A 14205-nucleotide genomic window follows, 5' to 3' on the forward strand; every position below is an offset into this window, starting at 1 on the left:
TCTTTTAAAAAACGATTAATAGCTGTAATTGCAAACAAGGGTTATTCCTCATTATATTAAACCTAGGGGTTGAATAATAATTGATGTTTAAAATGTATTATAATGTAATTGAGCAACTTATATTTTTTGTTTCTAATATTCAGGCATCTATTAATAAATGCTACTCTTGTTGAAAGATTGAAGGCTGTAACTTGCTTGCAATCTGTTGAATTTGCAAAATCTGTTTGGGGGTTGAATAGTACTTGGAGGCACTCTGTGTGTGTGTGTGTGTGTGTGTGTGTGTGTGTGTGTGTGTGTGTGTGTGTGTGTGTGTGTGTGTGTGTGTGTGTGTGTGTGTGTGTGTGTGTGTGTGTTTGTGTGTGTATCCTGCTACTGGGCAGCTTTTCTTCTTTTCTTAATGCTCTTGAACAGGTTCTCTTTCCTTCAACTCTCAGAGAGAGTTAATTGGGGAATCAGAGGTGAACAGTTCATGTGAGTGCTGTGTGCGCACATGCAAGTAAAGAGAGCAAGGAGTGAAGATGCAAACATAAAAGAGAAGAGATATCCGCTGGGTTTTATTGACTTCTGTGAGCAGAGATATAAATTAGGTCTGTGTTGAAATCTACTAGGAATTCTGTGTTTGGAGGACAGCTGTAGAGAAAAGGGAGTAGTGGGAAACCCAAAAGCACGTGTTTTGGAGCAGAGTTAATACTGGGGTATTTGGCTAGTCTCCAGCACAGTTTGGTTATTTTGCTGCTCAAGTACACCTGGTTCCACTCATCTGTTAACCCTTTAAGGACTAAGGCTAGAAATGGGCACTTCAACATATCTTTTTCTCAACTGTAACTGAGGTGTACAATACACCAGTGGTGAACCGCAACAACTTCAGTTCAAGCTATAAATGTCAAAACCTGAGCAAAACATGAGAAAATAATCCACCTCTACGGTATTGCTAACTGCTATTTTCCCTATGAAATTTTAGTACTTTTCTGGCCACTTGTCTGCTGGCCATTTTAATTTAACCCTTTTGCTTCCAGCCAAAACTTAATGAAACAAGAGTAGTACTGTAATACTTGTAGACATGCAATAAATACACTCAACTAAAACAAAAAATTGCAGACATATCAGAAAGGCTTAGAAGGCCCAGAGTGCTGCCCTCTGCATTACAGTGTCTACAAATGTGTTATACACTGCTCAAAAAAATAAAGGGAACACTCAAATAACACATCCTAGATCTGAATGAATGAAATATTCTCATTGAATACTTTGTTCTGTACAAAGTTGAATGTGCCGACAACAAAATCACACAAAAATCAAAAAATGGAAATCAATTTATTAACCAATGGAGGCCTGGTAATGTATATCAACATTTCTAATAAATAGTTCTAAAAAAACAAATAATTTATTTTTCAATACAAAATCAAACATTTCTGAAGTGCTTTGTGTAAGTGTTTTTGTATTTTTTTTTGTATAGATGTTTGTCAGTACTTTATAATGGTAACACAAGTTGTGTGCAGGTTATAAGGAGAGGTCAGACAGCAAGCACATTTTCACACATTTGCAGGAAAACATGGCGTAACCTGTGATTAAATATTTGTGATTTATGCGCATAAGAGTACTGTGTGCAGTGCTGATTTCAGGTTGTACTTTTTTTTTTTCTTCAGTATGCTAACCTTTTAGAGGAAGCGCTTGAGACCAGTTTGGCTGCAGTAGGTGTTCACTACCTCCCTCCCTTAATCTGAATATGAGGGATTAGTATTCAGTGTCATGTGCTCCGACTCAAACCACAAGATAATTCTGAGCTTGACAACACGCCAACAAGCTCACCACAAAGAGCTGCTGCTTGGCCCTTTTTCCTTAGCTGGTATCAGAAATGGTGCATAGTCATTTTCAACAAGTGTTTAAAATGCTTTCACTAACATGTCATCATGGAAATCTGCTAAAAGTTTTGCAAGAGCATCAGATGTACAATTTATGCCTGCTTACATCAAACCCACCATAATAGGATTAGTTCAATTTCTGTTAATATTACTGATATCATTTTTTGTATTCAGTATCTCCACCCGTTCCCTTTAACACAGCCTCCTTTCTTTTAGGCAGATTTGCTTTAGGATTTTTGAAGAAGTCTGCCAAGATATTTTTCCACATCTCCAAATTTCAGCCTTAGAAATTTGTTGCATTTTCTTATGATCCAAGTAATCCCTCAGAGGTCAGTCCACTGTTCTGAGAATGCCATCTTTGAATAACCTGAATATATTCTTCCTTTTTGCCTTTTTCCTCAGCAAGAGCTTCCGGACAGCAACATTTCCTTTCAGACTCATTGTCTTCTCACAGTCGAAGGATGGACAGAAAAACCTGTAATTTTTTTTCCCCCAAATATAAAGCAAGAGTAGAACTTGACTTTCTCATTTGTCTTACAGATGAATGGCCTAAGTACTGTTTATCTAATGACACAGTGACAGGATTAGTTCCATTTTTTGGTCTACCACGTCTTGATTGTTGTTACAAGTCCTATTTACGAACTATTTTTAAAAGCTGTTTTTTCAGGGCGTTTTCTTTTTACTTTCCACTCCCTTACGCAAGTGGATCATCAGAAATAAATTCTCAACAAGAGTAATGTACTTAATTGTTTTGACAGGAAAATAAATGTGTGAAAAAAGTGTGCTCTAAGTGTGCACAGCACTGTATATGTACACACATTGACATACACGTATACAATGACAAAACCACAACTTCTAAGGTTTAACCTTTAAATGCCAAGATGAAAAATCTCTATTCTCTAATCTACACTTCTCATCTAATTACTTTGATAAAGTTTTCTGATGAAGCCAAAAAATCAAAGATTTTGTATGTAACATACAAACACTGCAGCCCAAACAAATAAAATTAGACATCTCAGTTGCCTTTTATTGTTACTCTGATGAAAGCTCAGTCAGAAACCATCGCTATGTATCCAACAAAGACATCATGTTTCTTCTATACAGAGCACAGAAATCTCAAAATCCACATGGACAAGCATGAAGCCCAGCTACTTTGGTGGCAGATGTGTTGTAGGTGACAAAGCAAAGTGCCTGAACGGATCGCCAATGAATTGTTAAGTGCGATAGAGTTCAGTGAGTGCACTTTTGGATGGACACCGGATATACCTGATACTAGAGGAAGCTGTTATTACTGACAAACACACAATACACATGGACAATAGCTGTTTGTACCCAACCTAAAACTACAACACACACCTGGGCCCAAGTTGCATTGAACATTGTGTGACACTGAAGGAAAGGAAAAATGAGCTGAAGACTTCTACTGAAAGTGGAGAAGGCATTGTTGGTTTATACTGCTCCGTGTTTTCACAGTGGTACCAAAAAGTGCAGTAGGTCATTACAAGAGCTTAACTAAAGGAAGGAAAATGCGAAATGCTTTTAAATGTCATATAAGCTGTTAGCCCTCACTAAGGTGCTGTACACAGTGATCCATAAATCATGGAGTGCTAAATCTCTAACAATGATCAATTCAATTGTGCTTCTTTATGAAATGTAATAAATTTAATGCAAATGTTACCAAATTCAATTTGTTTCGATTCAAGAATACACAAGCACTGTTTAAACAGTGGTGGAACGCAGACAATGAAAAAAACCCTTTGCAGGATTTTTTTTTGTGAGAACTTTCACTCTTCTCTTCCTTTCCCAGGCTTCCCAGACATGTATTAAGCCTAGTCTTGGGGGGAAAAAAAAAACTTTACTCAGTCTTGGCTAGGTTTGGGAAATTGGCCCTTAGAGTATGACTTTTTTTTTTTTTTGGCCCTTAAAGCAGGTATTGGGTAGGGGTGTGACAATACACTGAACCCATGATTCATTTTCACAATAATAGGGTTTGTGATTCACTGTTTATATGATATTTAATGAAAAAAATAAAACACAAACTTGTCATAACTTGCAACACTAGAGCTGTGAGGCAGAACGAGTGACTGAGTAATGTGCTGTTTGGTGCTGATCACTTGCAAACTTTGGTGTTCAAACCCATGGGCACAGCCAAGGAGTTACCAGAGCCACCATTCTGTGAAGCATAGCCACCCCTCTGGCTACCAAAGTGAGACTTAAAGTAAGATTAAAGTGAGGCCATCAATAAAACAGCCAAACAGAGAAATGTTTTGCAACTTTGCATGAACTGTTGTAGTGAAAATCTGCCATCAGGGCAGATAAGTGAGCGCACTTTGCATGAACGGCAGATATAGATAGAGTACCTGCGAGTGTTTAGTGATGCTAAGTATAAGTTTGTGCTAATGCTAAAACAAGTTAGCCTTTCATCCAGATACAGCTAAAGATGACTGTGTCAGAATGTAACCTTATACTGTGCTGTCTGTCTAGCTTCCTTATCAAAAAATTCACAAGTAACCTTTATGGAGAGCTATAAAGAAATGCACTAAAATTTCTTGATTCAAATGTGTACATGATGAACAAATTGTTCATTCAGTTGTTCCTTAATGCATTTAAATTCTACATATATAAACACACACACAGACACACACACACAGTACTAAACGCTTCTCACTCTGCATGTTACAGGAGCATTCGATGCCTGCGGAACATCATTCATTGGAATCTGATAACAGCCTTTATCCTCCGCAATGCCACCTGGTTTGTAGTGCAGCTAACCATGAACCCAGAGGTGCACGAGAGCAATGTGGTGAGTGAAAACATATGCATGCACAAACACACACAATTAACCTTTAGGACACAGTAATAGTCATTCAAGTGTAAGACTTTGCAACAAGCTCATTATTCTTGTACTAAAATTAGCTGTTATCAGCTTTACTTCACTTAGTTATATTGCACCACACAATAGAAATATTCCCAGTTAGATTTGTTACAAAATCACTTCAGATTTGGTTCTGTCCTTTCCTCCAATATCCAATTCAACATTTGCTATAGGTATATATATATATTCCCTCTTCACACACAGCTTTTCAGATTTAGAAATGAAAAGCATTCACACCACCAACACACCAACTCACTCACAGTTCATCTCTCAAGTACACTACTGTACTCTACATGCTCTCCATCTCTGCCTCCTTCTAAGACTCACACATACACATGGTCTCTGTACTAATTGGATTGAGAGTATGCCTTTGCCGCACTTTGCTGCATCTCCAGAGCATTTCTAAGTCTCTGAGCAGAGGTGTAATACCAACTGGCTTAGGAGCATACTTTTATGTATTAGAATTAGCACAGCAGAAGTGTGTGTGCCTGTGTGTGTGTATGCATGTCTGGGCGTATGCACCTGAATAAACAGCTCAAACTCTGAGGAGCTGTCCAATATGCCTCCCAGCTAGTCAATTACCCCCTGCTTCTGTGTACTTCAACTAATGAAACTCATCAGAAGTGAGAAATTAATTAACATATCACCCTGTCAATAACAAGCCCTCAGGAGTCTCTCAAACAAACATTAAGTCAGCTTAGACAGCCATACGGACCCATGCTGTCAAAATGCAGTATACATATCAGATATTGACGCGTACACTACAAAATATAGCCAATGTCATCAAGCTAGGAGGACAATGGCTATAACATGCTTGGCCTGATCCAGCTAAACTGCCACAAACATCACCACTGGTCAGTTCAACATGCTTGGAAGAGAACACTAATGGCTAATTCTGTTATGTCAGCTAACAGAGGCCTGCACTGGCTACCATCATGTCACCACGGTCATGGATGGTTGTGGCATCGCCACCCCCTGATTGGGCCAGTGCCTAAATGACTGCACTACTCAGGAGCATCACAGATATTAAGTTGTGTCAAGACAGTGACATTAGATGCAAAACAACAGTACATGCAGTAGATCAAGTCTGTTAATGTTCAGCAGCAGTTTTTCAAGATTGGAATCCTTTCTTCCCCTTAGCCAAACAACAAGGCTGGAACTGGACTAAAGATATAGGAGTATACATGGTAGAAGTATAGTCTTTTGGATTAAACTCACACGCTTAGGCTAAACAGAATATGCCCTCCCTCTCACCTGTAACTTCATTGTGTCTCTTGTTCTCAAAAGAACAACTTTACTGATGGTTTCCTGGAGATTGTGACTGGTCAAACTCTTCAAGACAAACTTTCTATAGTCTTTAAAAACCTTAGCCAAACATGTCTGTCAGTCCAGTGTTACTTAGCCCCCTGTGCTTTCACTAAAAAATACACCCAAGAGACATGACCCAAGGGCCTACGATCTATCAATTTCAACAACTTTGTTATGCCTGAATTAAATTGAAAAGTTCTAGAGAGGTTTGGAGACTATTTGGAGAATATTTGAAGACAAAAAAAGAAGAACAAAAACCGTCATGACTTCACCGATGTGTAAAAAGCTCCTAAGAAAATGTATCAGCAAAGAGAAATGTGTATAAGGTCACTCAATGAAAAGAGTGCCACTGGGATCAATTAGTGAGTAAAGAAAGAGCCCAGTGACTCGTTAATAAATCAGTCATTGTAGTGCTCCAAGCTTTTAAGTGTTACAGTGCTGTTACGTACATATAATAAAACATTTATTTTAACGTGGAGCAGTGAGAGACGAGAGGGCGGAAGTAATTTTAGCGTAAGCGGCTCAAAAGGATCTGTGAGACTTTTGAACCCCAAAAAGCTTGTTCATTCTCTTTGTTCCATCTCACACATTCATCTGTATAGTTATCGAATGAAAGTAATGAGCTGAAGACCAACAGATAATTGATTACTGTTTCAACTAGAATTAGAGTCAGTCATATCAAAAAATCAAAGAACAATTAACTTGGCCTGCTTGCACAGACTGAACATAAAAGAATGCTTTCAGCTTAGCTGGTTTTAATTTGATTGTTTTTTGTGAGGTTTCGGATGCCCTTTCAGCTGTTTAAAAAAACACCACATATCTCCAGCTTAGAGAAGTGGTACTTAGAGATAATATAGGACAGGATTCTGCCCTCCTAGGTCAAATACGTGGCCTACATAGAATACATGGCATGTTTGATATACTTAGTCAAATCATATACCGACAGGCCAGAACTCTGTAGGAACTAAACTATATCTACTGCCAGCAAAGCAAGCCAACAAGTTGAGCATTTTTTCATTGAAGGGCCTCATGCATACTGTATATTTCTCTTCAGGAACTTTTCAGAACAGGATAAATGAAAGGCAGTGATAAATAAAACAAAAGAAGAGCAGTGAACAATGAAACTTCTAACTTCCTCTTTCTACAGAGGAAGATAAAAACACAAGAGGGGTAAGATTAGTGTGACAATAACATCAAATTTGCCATCATGCTGAAAGCCATGTTTAAACAGTGAAAGTAATGTTCGAAATCAAATCCTCAAGCAGAAAAACCTCTGAAGTGCCTGTTTATTATATTTCAAGGAGACCGCATGTAAAAAGGATTCTTCTGTAGACCGTTACCAGACAGAGTCGGGAGGTAACTACAGTGCATGAAAATTCCATTCAAAACGGCTTTTTGAACAAAACTGCAGCTAAGAGCTCTTGACATTTTATGGTAACCTGTGAGCTGTAAGAAGCAGATAAAAGCCTTCATGTCCTCATGATTAAAGTCATTTTAGTTACTCTTAAGCTTTATGATGTTTTAGGTCAGACAGACAAGACCTGTGGAGGCATGTAGAGCAGAACATATTTCGCATAAGGGTGGGCAAAAAAATCAGTGTTCTTGTTTTTAAATGCTTCATTCTTTTGTTTCATAGCAATCACTCATTTATTAAATTAATAAACAGATATGAAGCGAAGTCTATGTTTATTTTCTTGATTGTAACACAGGTAGACCAAGTAAGCCTGCAGTACTGTGTAGAAGTCAGACAACCCTCTTAATTTATTTAAATTCCAGCCAAAACAACCATCAATAACAAGCATTTCTTGAAATCATTAAACAGAAAGTTACATACAAGTCTCAACAATCAAATACCACATTCAGTATTTAGGGCATCCCCCTTTGCCTTTATTATAGCTTCCATTCTTACAGGAATAATTTATTTTAGTTTTTGAAAGAAATTTGAAGTAACCCAAGTAAACCTAAATGCACTGACTGATGTTGAGGTCTGGGCTCTGTGGTAGCCAGTCCATTGTTCTAAGAACACAAGCAGCTTCTTTATTTGATTTACAAATGATATTCATTATTTATTTTTCGTGGTAACGGTTTCTTGACAGCTACACATCCTTCAAGACACACAGCATTGAGTTGTCTTCTCGCAGTGGAAGGATGAACTAAAATACCTGTGGATTTTTTCAGATCTGAAGCAAAAGTGGAGCCTGATTTTCTCCTCTTGCATGGTCGCTAGGATTACCATTTTCTCTTTCTTTCAGTAATCTTTGGAAACTCCTGTTTATTTTTTTCTTTTACTTTTTTCCCCCCTTTGATTTCTGCCATCCTAATGTGAGTGGATTATCCTATATCTCCTCAAAGCGCCTGTAAAATGAATAACTTGTAGCTAATAGCATTTTGAGTGGAAACTAAATACATTAAAGGTGGTGTCTGACTTTTGTACAGTAATGTAAAACTTAAATTACTTAATCTCTATGTAGAAAAAAATAGATATGGATTTTATACAATGAAATGTTAGTGATCGTTATTCCACAGTCCATGTGAGGAGAGCCAATGGTTCTAACTTATAGGATGACATTTGCTTTGCTTCATTCAGTTTAGAATGGCTCTGAATGCTGATATATGGAATGCTGCAGTCTGCTTCCAATTTGCGGTAAAAGCACAGGATTAAGTCAAGATGAGTTTGGAATTCAGTGCCTTAGTAATGCTTCAAGCATAATTTAGTTTCTGTGAGCTGGACAAACAAGCACAGAAAGCTAATGCTTTTCAGTAGATGGAGCCGGTTAATACTTCTGTTAAGATTTTAATCCTTTGTTCTAATTAGCTAAGCAACACCATTTCTAAAGAAACTGCCAGGACAGTCTGCTCCATTGGATAGGTCTGGCCTCACTTCAATGTTATTTATCTTCAGTTTCATCTGTAGATCTCTTAAAGTGTTCATCAGCATCCCTCCTTCTCTCTCTCACACACGCACACTCTGTGTGGGGGGGTTGGGGGACAAACAAAACACACACCTGTCACTGTGGCTCTTTGTTTTGGTCATCCAAACTCACACAATGAATAATGGCTATCATTTATATCATTTCCAAAACTAAATAAAAAGACCATGAAAGTAATAACTCATTAAAAAGTAATGGGTCAATCGCTCTACGTTACATTATGTTATCAGGTTTCGTCGTGTGAATGCCAGATAGGTCATCTTAAAATGGACAGACTGCTAAAGCATTTACAGTACAGTGCAAAGATAAACTTACACTCTACATTTATTTCATTTCCAGTTTATTTTCCAGTATAAGTTACTCATTTGTCTGGATATATATCTGAGGACATTACATATACAATAATCATGTATATGTAACAGAAGCTGTGCAAGACCTGGTAAACCACCAAGACTGTCACCATCAGATAAATAGTAGATGAAAAGCCTTCATCTTTGAAAGGGAGCAGAAAATTAAGCTCCACTCTCACTTCAGATCAACACTGAGACTGAGAAGATGTACAGCTGTCAAGAAGCTGTTACTGAGAAAAGGAAATGGGAAAAACGTAACGAAGAAAAATTGCAATTCAAATAAAGATGGTGCTGTGTTCTCAGAACAATGGACTGGCCTCACTGGACTCCATACCTTAACGTCATTGGAAGTGTTTGGGAATACTTCTAACGTGAAAAGCAGAAGATACAACCAACTGCTAAGACTGAATTTTGGAGGTGTGGTAAAATATCCCTGCAGATTTCTGAAAAAAAATTAAGCAAGTCTCCGAAAAAGAATGGAGGCCATAATGAAGGCAAAAGGGGACAGGCTAAATGTTAAAAAATTCCATATTAAATTGTTGGAACTTATGTAAATTCTGTTGCTCCTGAAACTGAAAGATGAATAACTTGCTGTATTTACTGCCATTTTGATTGAAAATTAGACAAAGGATGATCTATGACATTTGCACAAGACTATTTATTATTCAGAATCTATAAAGAGTAAATACCTAAGAACCACATTTTACATATACTTTTCCTACTTATTTATTACATACTTGCACACAATTCATACACAGCTTGTTGATACAGCTCTGCAGAACTAAGCTTTACTATATTATTTCCATAGTTTGTATTATAATGAGTAAACTATAAAGTATAGCACTATTCTTATGTGGAATTGTACCTCAACTGCAAAAAGACTCAAACGAGAAAAAGGAATCAACATATTGTCTTTCTATCCTTCTCTCAGATCTGGTGTAGACTGGTCACTGCAGCATATAATTACTTTCATGTGACCAACTTTTTCTGGATGTTTGGTGAGGGTTGCTATCTGCACACAGCCATCGTACTGACCTACTCAACTGATAAGCTGAGGAAGTGGATGTTCATTTGCATCGGCTGGTGTGAGTGTGTCCATTCACCTACAACATTGCTGACTAATGAACCAAATGAGTGAATGAGTTTATACATTCCTATTGTGTAATATATATATATATATATATATATATATATATATATACATACACATACATACATACATATATACACACACACACACACACACACACACACACACACACACACACCTTTGTATTACCTTCTATTATAAAAGCTATAAGAGATGAAAATGTTTTTAGCATTTACCCAAACCAAAAACAAAGAATAAATCATATGAACTCTATATATGATACAAAAAAAAAAGCGGGGGTGACTAATTACTGTTGATTTTCTGCTCAACACTTCACACTCAAAACTAGAGGCTATATTTAGGGATCATTTGAAAGAGTTCCATTAATTAGGCCCTGTAGTAGTATTTTCATGACATCAGTGGCATTGTTTATTGTTAAATGTGATTACTTTTGACAATGGGAGGTATTTAGTTTTGTTTTTCTACTCTCAGGTATTCCATTTCCTATTATTGTTGCATGGGCCATTGGTAAGCTGTACTACGACAATGAAAAGTAAGTACCTTTCATGCTCAATTACTTTTCGTCTCTACACCTCTCTCTCTCTCTCTCTCTCTCTCTCTCTCTCTCTCTCTCTCTACCTCAACACACACACACACACACACACACACACACACACACAAACTGCTCCAACCAACAGTAGCAGTCCAATTATGCCACAGTCTATTAGTAGTTTATCTATAATTACACTCAGTACATGATCCCCGGCAATACAAATTACTGACCATGGTTATTCTGAAGTGTTGTTAATGTTATCAACATAGTTGAGCTTGAGGTCAAAGTGGATGTACTATTCTAGTCACCTTAGATTAACAATCAACTGTTTGTCAACTATAGACGACATCAGATTTTATTCATATGATGTACACATATTTCACTGTATTTGGAAGCCCCATCAGCAAAACTCTGTTAGCACTTAAAGCTCTGTTCTGTAATTCAAGCTGACAGTCAGCATGCAAGACCTTTCAAAGTTTTTACTTCCCACAGTCTTTACTGCCAGGCAACCATTTCATCTGTTCCACACTGGGGACTCGGCTCACAGCCACACATAAAACTCTTACCAAAACCCAACATGCACATGCATGTGCCTTGTTTAGCTTGTTACTAGAGGAACCTGCAAATGTTCCTTGGACCATTCCAAGAACGAAAGCTGCCCAGGTCAACACTATATTGCATAAACATTTTCTGCTCATCTTCTGAGGTTTGATTATGCAGGCCGCTAAACAGAAACTGTACGATTAACGAAAGCAGCCATATCCATGCCCAAGGGACAGCTTCCTCTCTCTACTCTTTCTCTTTGTTCTGTGCTTGAACCCCCATGTCTCCCCTCACATTTCAATTTAAATGCAAGTGTTTTTCAAGGTCATCTTCCTTTACAGTTATTACTGTCTGTCTTGGATTTGGTTAAGTTCCACCCTCCTGCCCTAAATTTCTGTTCTTAGCCTCTGTTAAGCTCCACTCCGAATGCCTGGAAAAACGAGGGCATTTAGCCCTGCCTAACTGATTGCTGTTGAAGAATGAAAAGTTTCTCAGTATCAGACCTTGGGATGGCTCAGCTGATTTTAGATATCCTTTTTAGATAACATATATAGTGTGGAATTTCATTGCCTTTTCTGTGTTTGTGCAACTTTAGGTGCTGGTTTGGGAAGCGAGCTGGTGTTTATACTGACTACATCTACCAAGGCCCCATGATACTGGTCCTTCTGGTAAGCCAAAGTCGTTTTTGAAAATCACTTGAGAAGTTGGTGTTCATGAAGCTTGGCAAACATTTTACAGCAGCTTCCACTACCACTGTGTAACAGTTTGTGTTGTAGCTTAAAGCAATGGTTCAACTTATTTACCTTTTATGGGAGCTACACAAATAAATGTTGCTAACAGGTAATCCAAACTTAGATCCACTTACTGTGAAATCTGTAAATTCACCACATTTGCCTTGTTGTTAAGTCATCTCAAAATGGCTGCTTAAATATCCATTTCCTCATCTTTCACCAATAACTATTTTTCTATGATGCTTTCTTCTCTCTACAGATCAATTTCATTTTTCTTTTCAACATTGTGAGAATCCTAATGACAAAGCTGAGGGCCTCCACCACTTCAGAAACCATTCAGTACAGGTGAGCCATTCAGTAGTGATAAGCAGAAACTAGTTCAATGATGTTACAGTTCAACATACAACTATACATTATTATATATAAAACTGAATGGAAATGAGCTGAATTCACACAAATACTGAGGATTTACAGTACAACAGCAATGCACATGCCAACACTAGATACCCATGTCCATTCTTCAGAGTTGAACTACTGTGTGAGTATCCGTCAGTCATTCTGTAATCATCTGTAATGAGTGTGTTCAAACCAAATTTGTCTCAGGGTTGTCTGCAGCCAGTGTGGCGTTCAACATAACATATATCTTTCACTCTCCCACTGATGATCATTCTGTGTAATATGACAATCATTTGACAACTTCAACACGAGGCACTGTCATTTGCAGTAATTACGTTGCACAGTAACATTTCTCTATTAAGCTTTCTTTAAAATTCACTTTTGCACAGGTATTTTTGTTTACTTGCTCACTTGTTTTAGATGATTTTCTATTTGTCTAGCTAATTTTAAGATCCAGTGATCACATACAAAATAATCCAATATTCAGGCTTCAGTTCCTTTAAATATCATGTAACAATGTTTTAATACATGTAATCGCTCTGAATATGCTTGCAGCATATGAATGCCATTACATGCTTAAACAACAGTACAGCTGAATCCCCCAATTTTGCCTTTATTGCTTTGTGTTTCCTGCATCTCCAAAGCTAAATGAATATGAGAACTCCGTGCTAAATCACTATAACACTTTCTGATTTACTGTTTTAATTTTCAGTACTATTCCATAAGAATAGGTATGCCAATTCCCAAGACTTATGCAATCATCATCCTGGGCACAATACTGTAGCTGAACAGAATAGAACCAAAATACAGCAAGAATCACATTTCTTATTTTATTCTACAGAAATGTAAGCTTAATTTTTATTGACTAAACTGACATTCAAATCTGAACAGACCAGTCAGAAACTTAATTGAACTGAAACAAATTTCTAATTGCATCAACCCCCACCACCTACAGAAAAGCAGTGAAGGCCACTCTGGTGCTGCTGCCACTGCTAGGCATCACCTACATGCTGTTCTTTGTGAACCCTGGAGAGGATGAGATCTCCCAGATTGTTTTCATCTATTTTAACTCTTTCCTCGAGTCCTTCCAGGTAAGCAGCAATCAATTATAACTGACTGATGGCTTTAAGGGCATTAAACCATGCTGATGACAAGTGGAGTCAGTGGTTTGCATGCATGAAAAAAGAACTACTTTGCTAGGAATAAATTAAATTTACATCTAAACAAAAGTTGACATTCACTGGTGGCATAATTCAATGCGTAATTTAATCAGTGTCCAGAATACCAGGTTTCATTTCAGTAAAGCAAATTACTTACAGTAGTTAAACACATTATTTTCACCCTCATGAAAAGTCAGGGCAACACAAACTATTTGTAGTTGGCCTTTTGCCACCCTGGAAACTCATACTGTGTTGACGCTGGTGAGGCATCACACTCATGTGTGTGTATGTACTTATTACTTGCTTCCTGAAATTACCATGAAATAACCATGCTAATATTTAATTAATTATAACCCTTAAACTAGGAGCGTACATGTATAGTTTACGAGAATAAGAAGTGGTTTGTATTA

The 14205-nt window shown here is 37.5% G+C and overlaps 1 protein-coding gene across 1 annotated transcript in view; it reads left to right on the forward strand.

Moving 5' to 3' along the window:
• crhr1 (corticotropin releasing hormone receptor 1) overlaps positions 1-14205 on the forward strand; it is a 164887-nt gene that overhangs the window by 132669 nt on the left and 18013 nt on the right. The window contains exons 7-12 of the mRNA XM_037544992.1: positions 4542-4662; positions 10254-10407; positions 10905-10965; positions 12104-12176; positions 12499-12584; positions 13591-13726. Coding sequence (XP_037400889.1) covers positions 4542-4662; positions 10254-10407; positions 10905-10965; positions 12104-12176; positions 12499-12584; positions 13591-13726 — 631 coding nt within the window. The remainder of the gene's footprint in view (positions 1-4541; positions 4663-10253; positions 10408-10904; positions 10966-12103; positions 12177-12498; positions 12585-13590; positions 13727-14205) is intronic.

This window comes from Pygocentrus nattereri, chromosome 14 (assembly GCF_015220715.1).
Source record: "Pygocentrus nattereri isolate fPygNat1 chromosome 14, fPygNat1.pri, whole genome shotgun sequence".
NCBI classification, from domain to species: domain Eukaryota; kingdom Metazoa; phylum Chordata; class Actinopteri; order Characiformes; family Serrasalmidae; genus Pygocentrus; species Pygocentrus nattereri.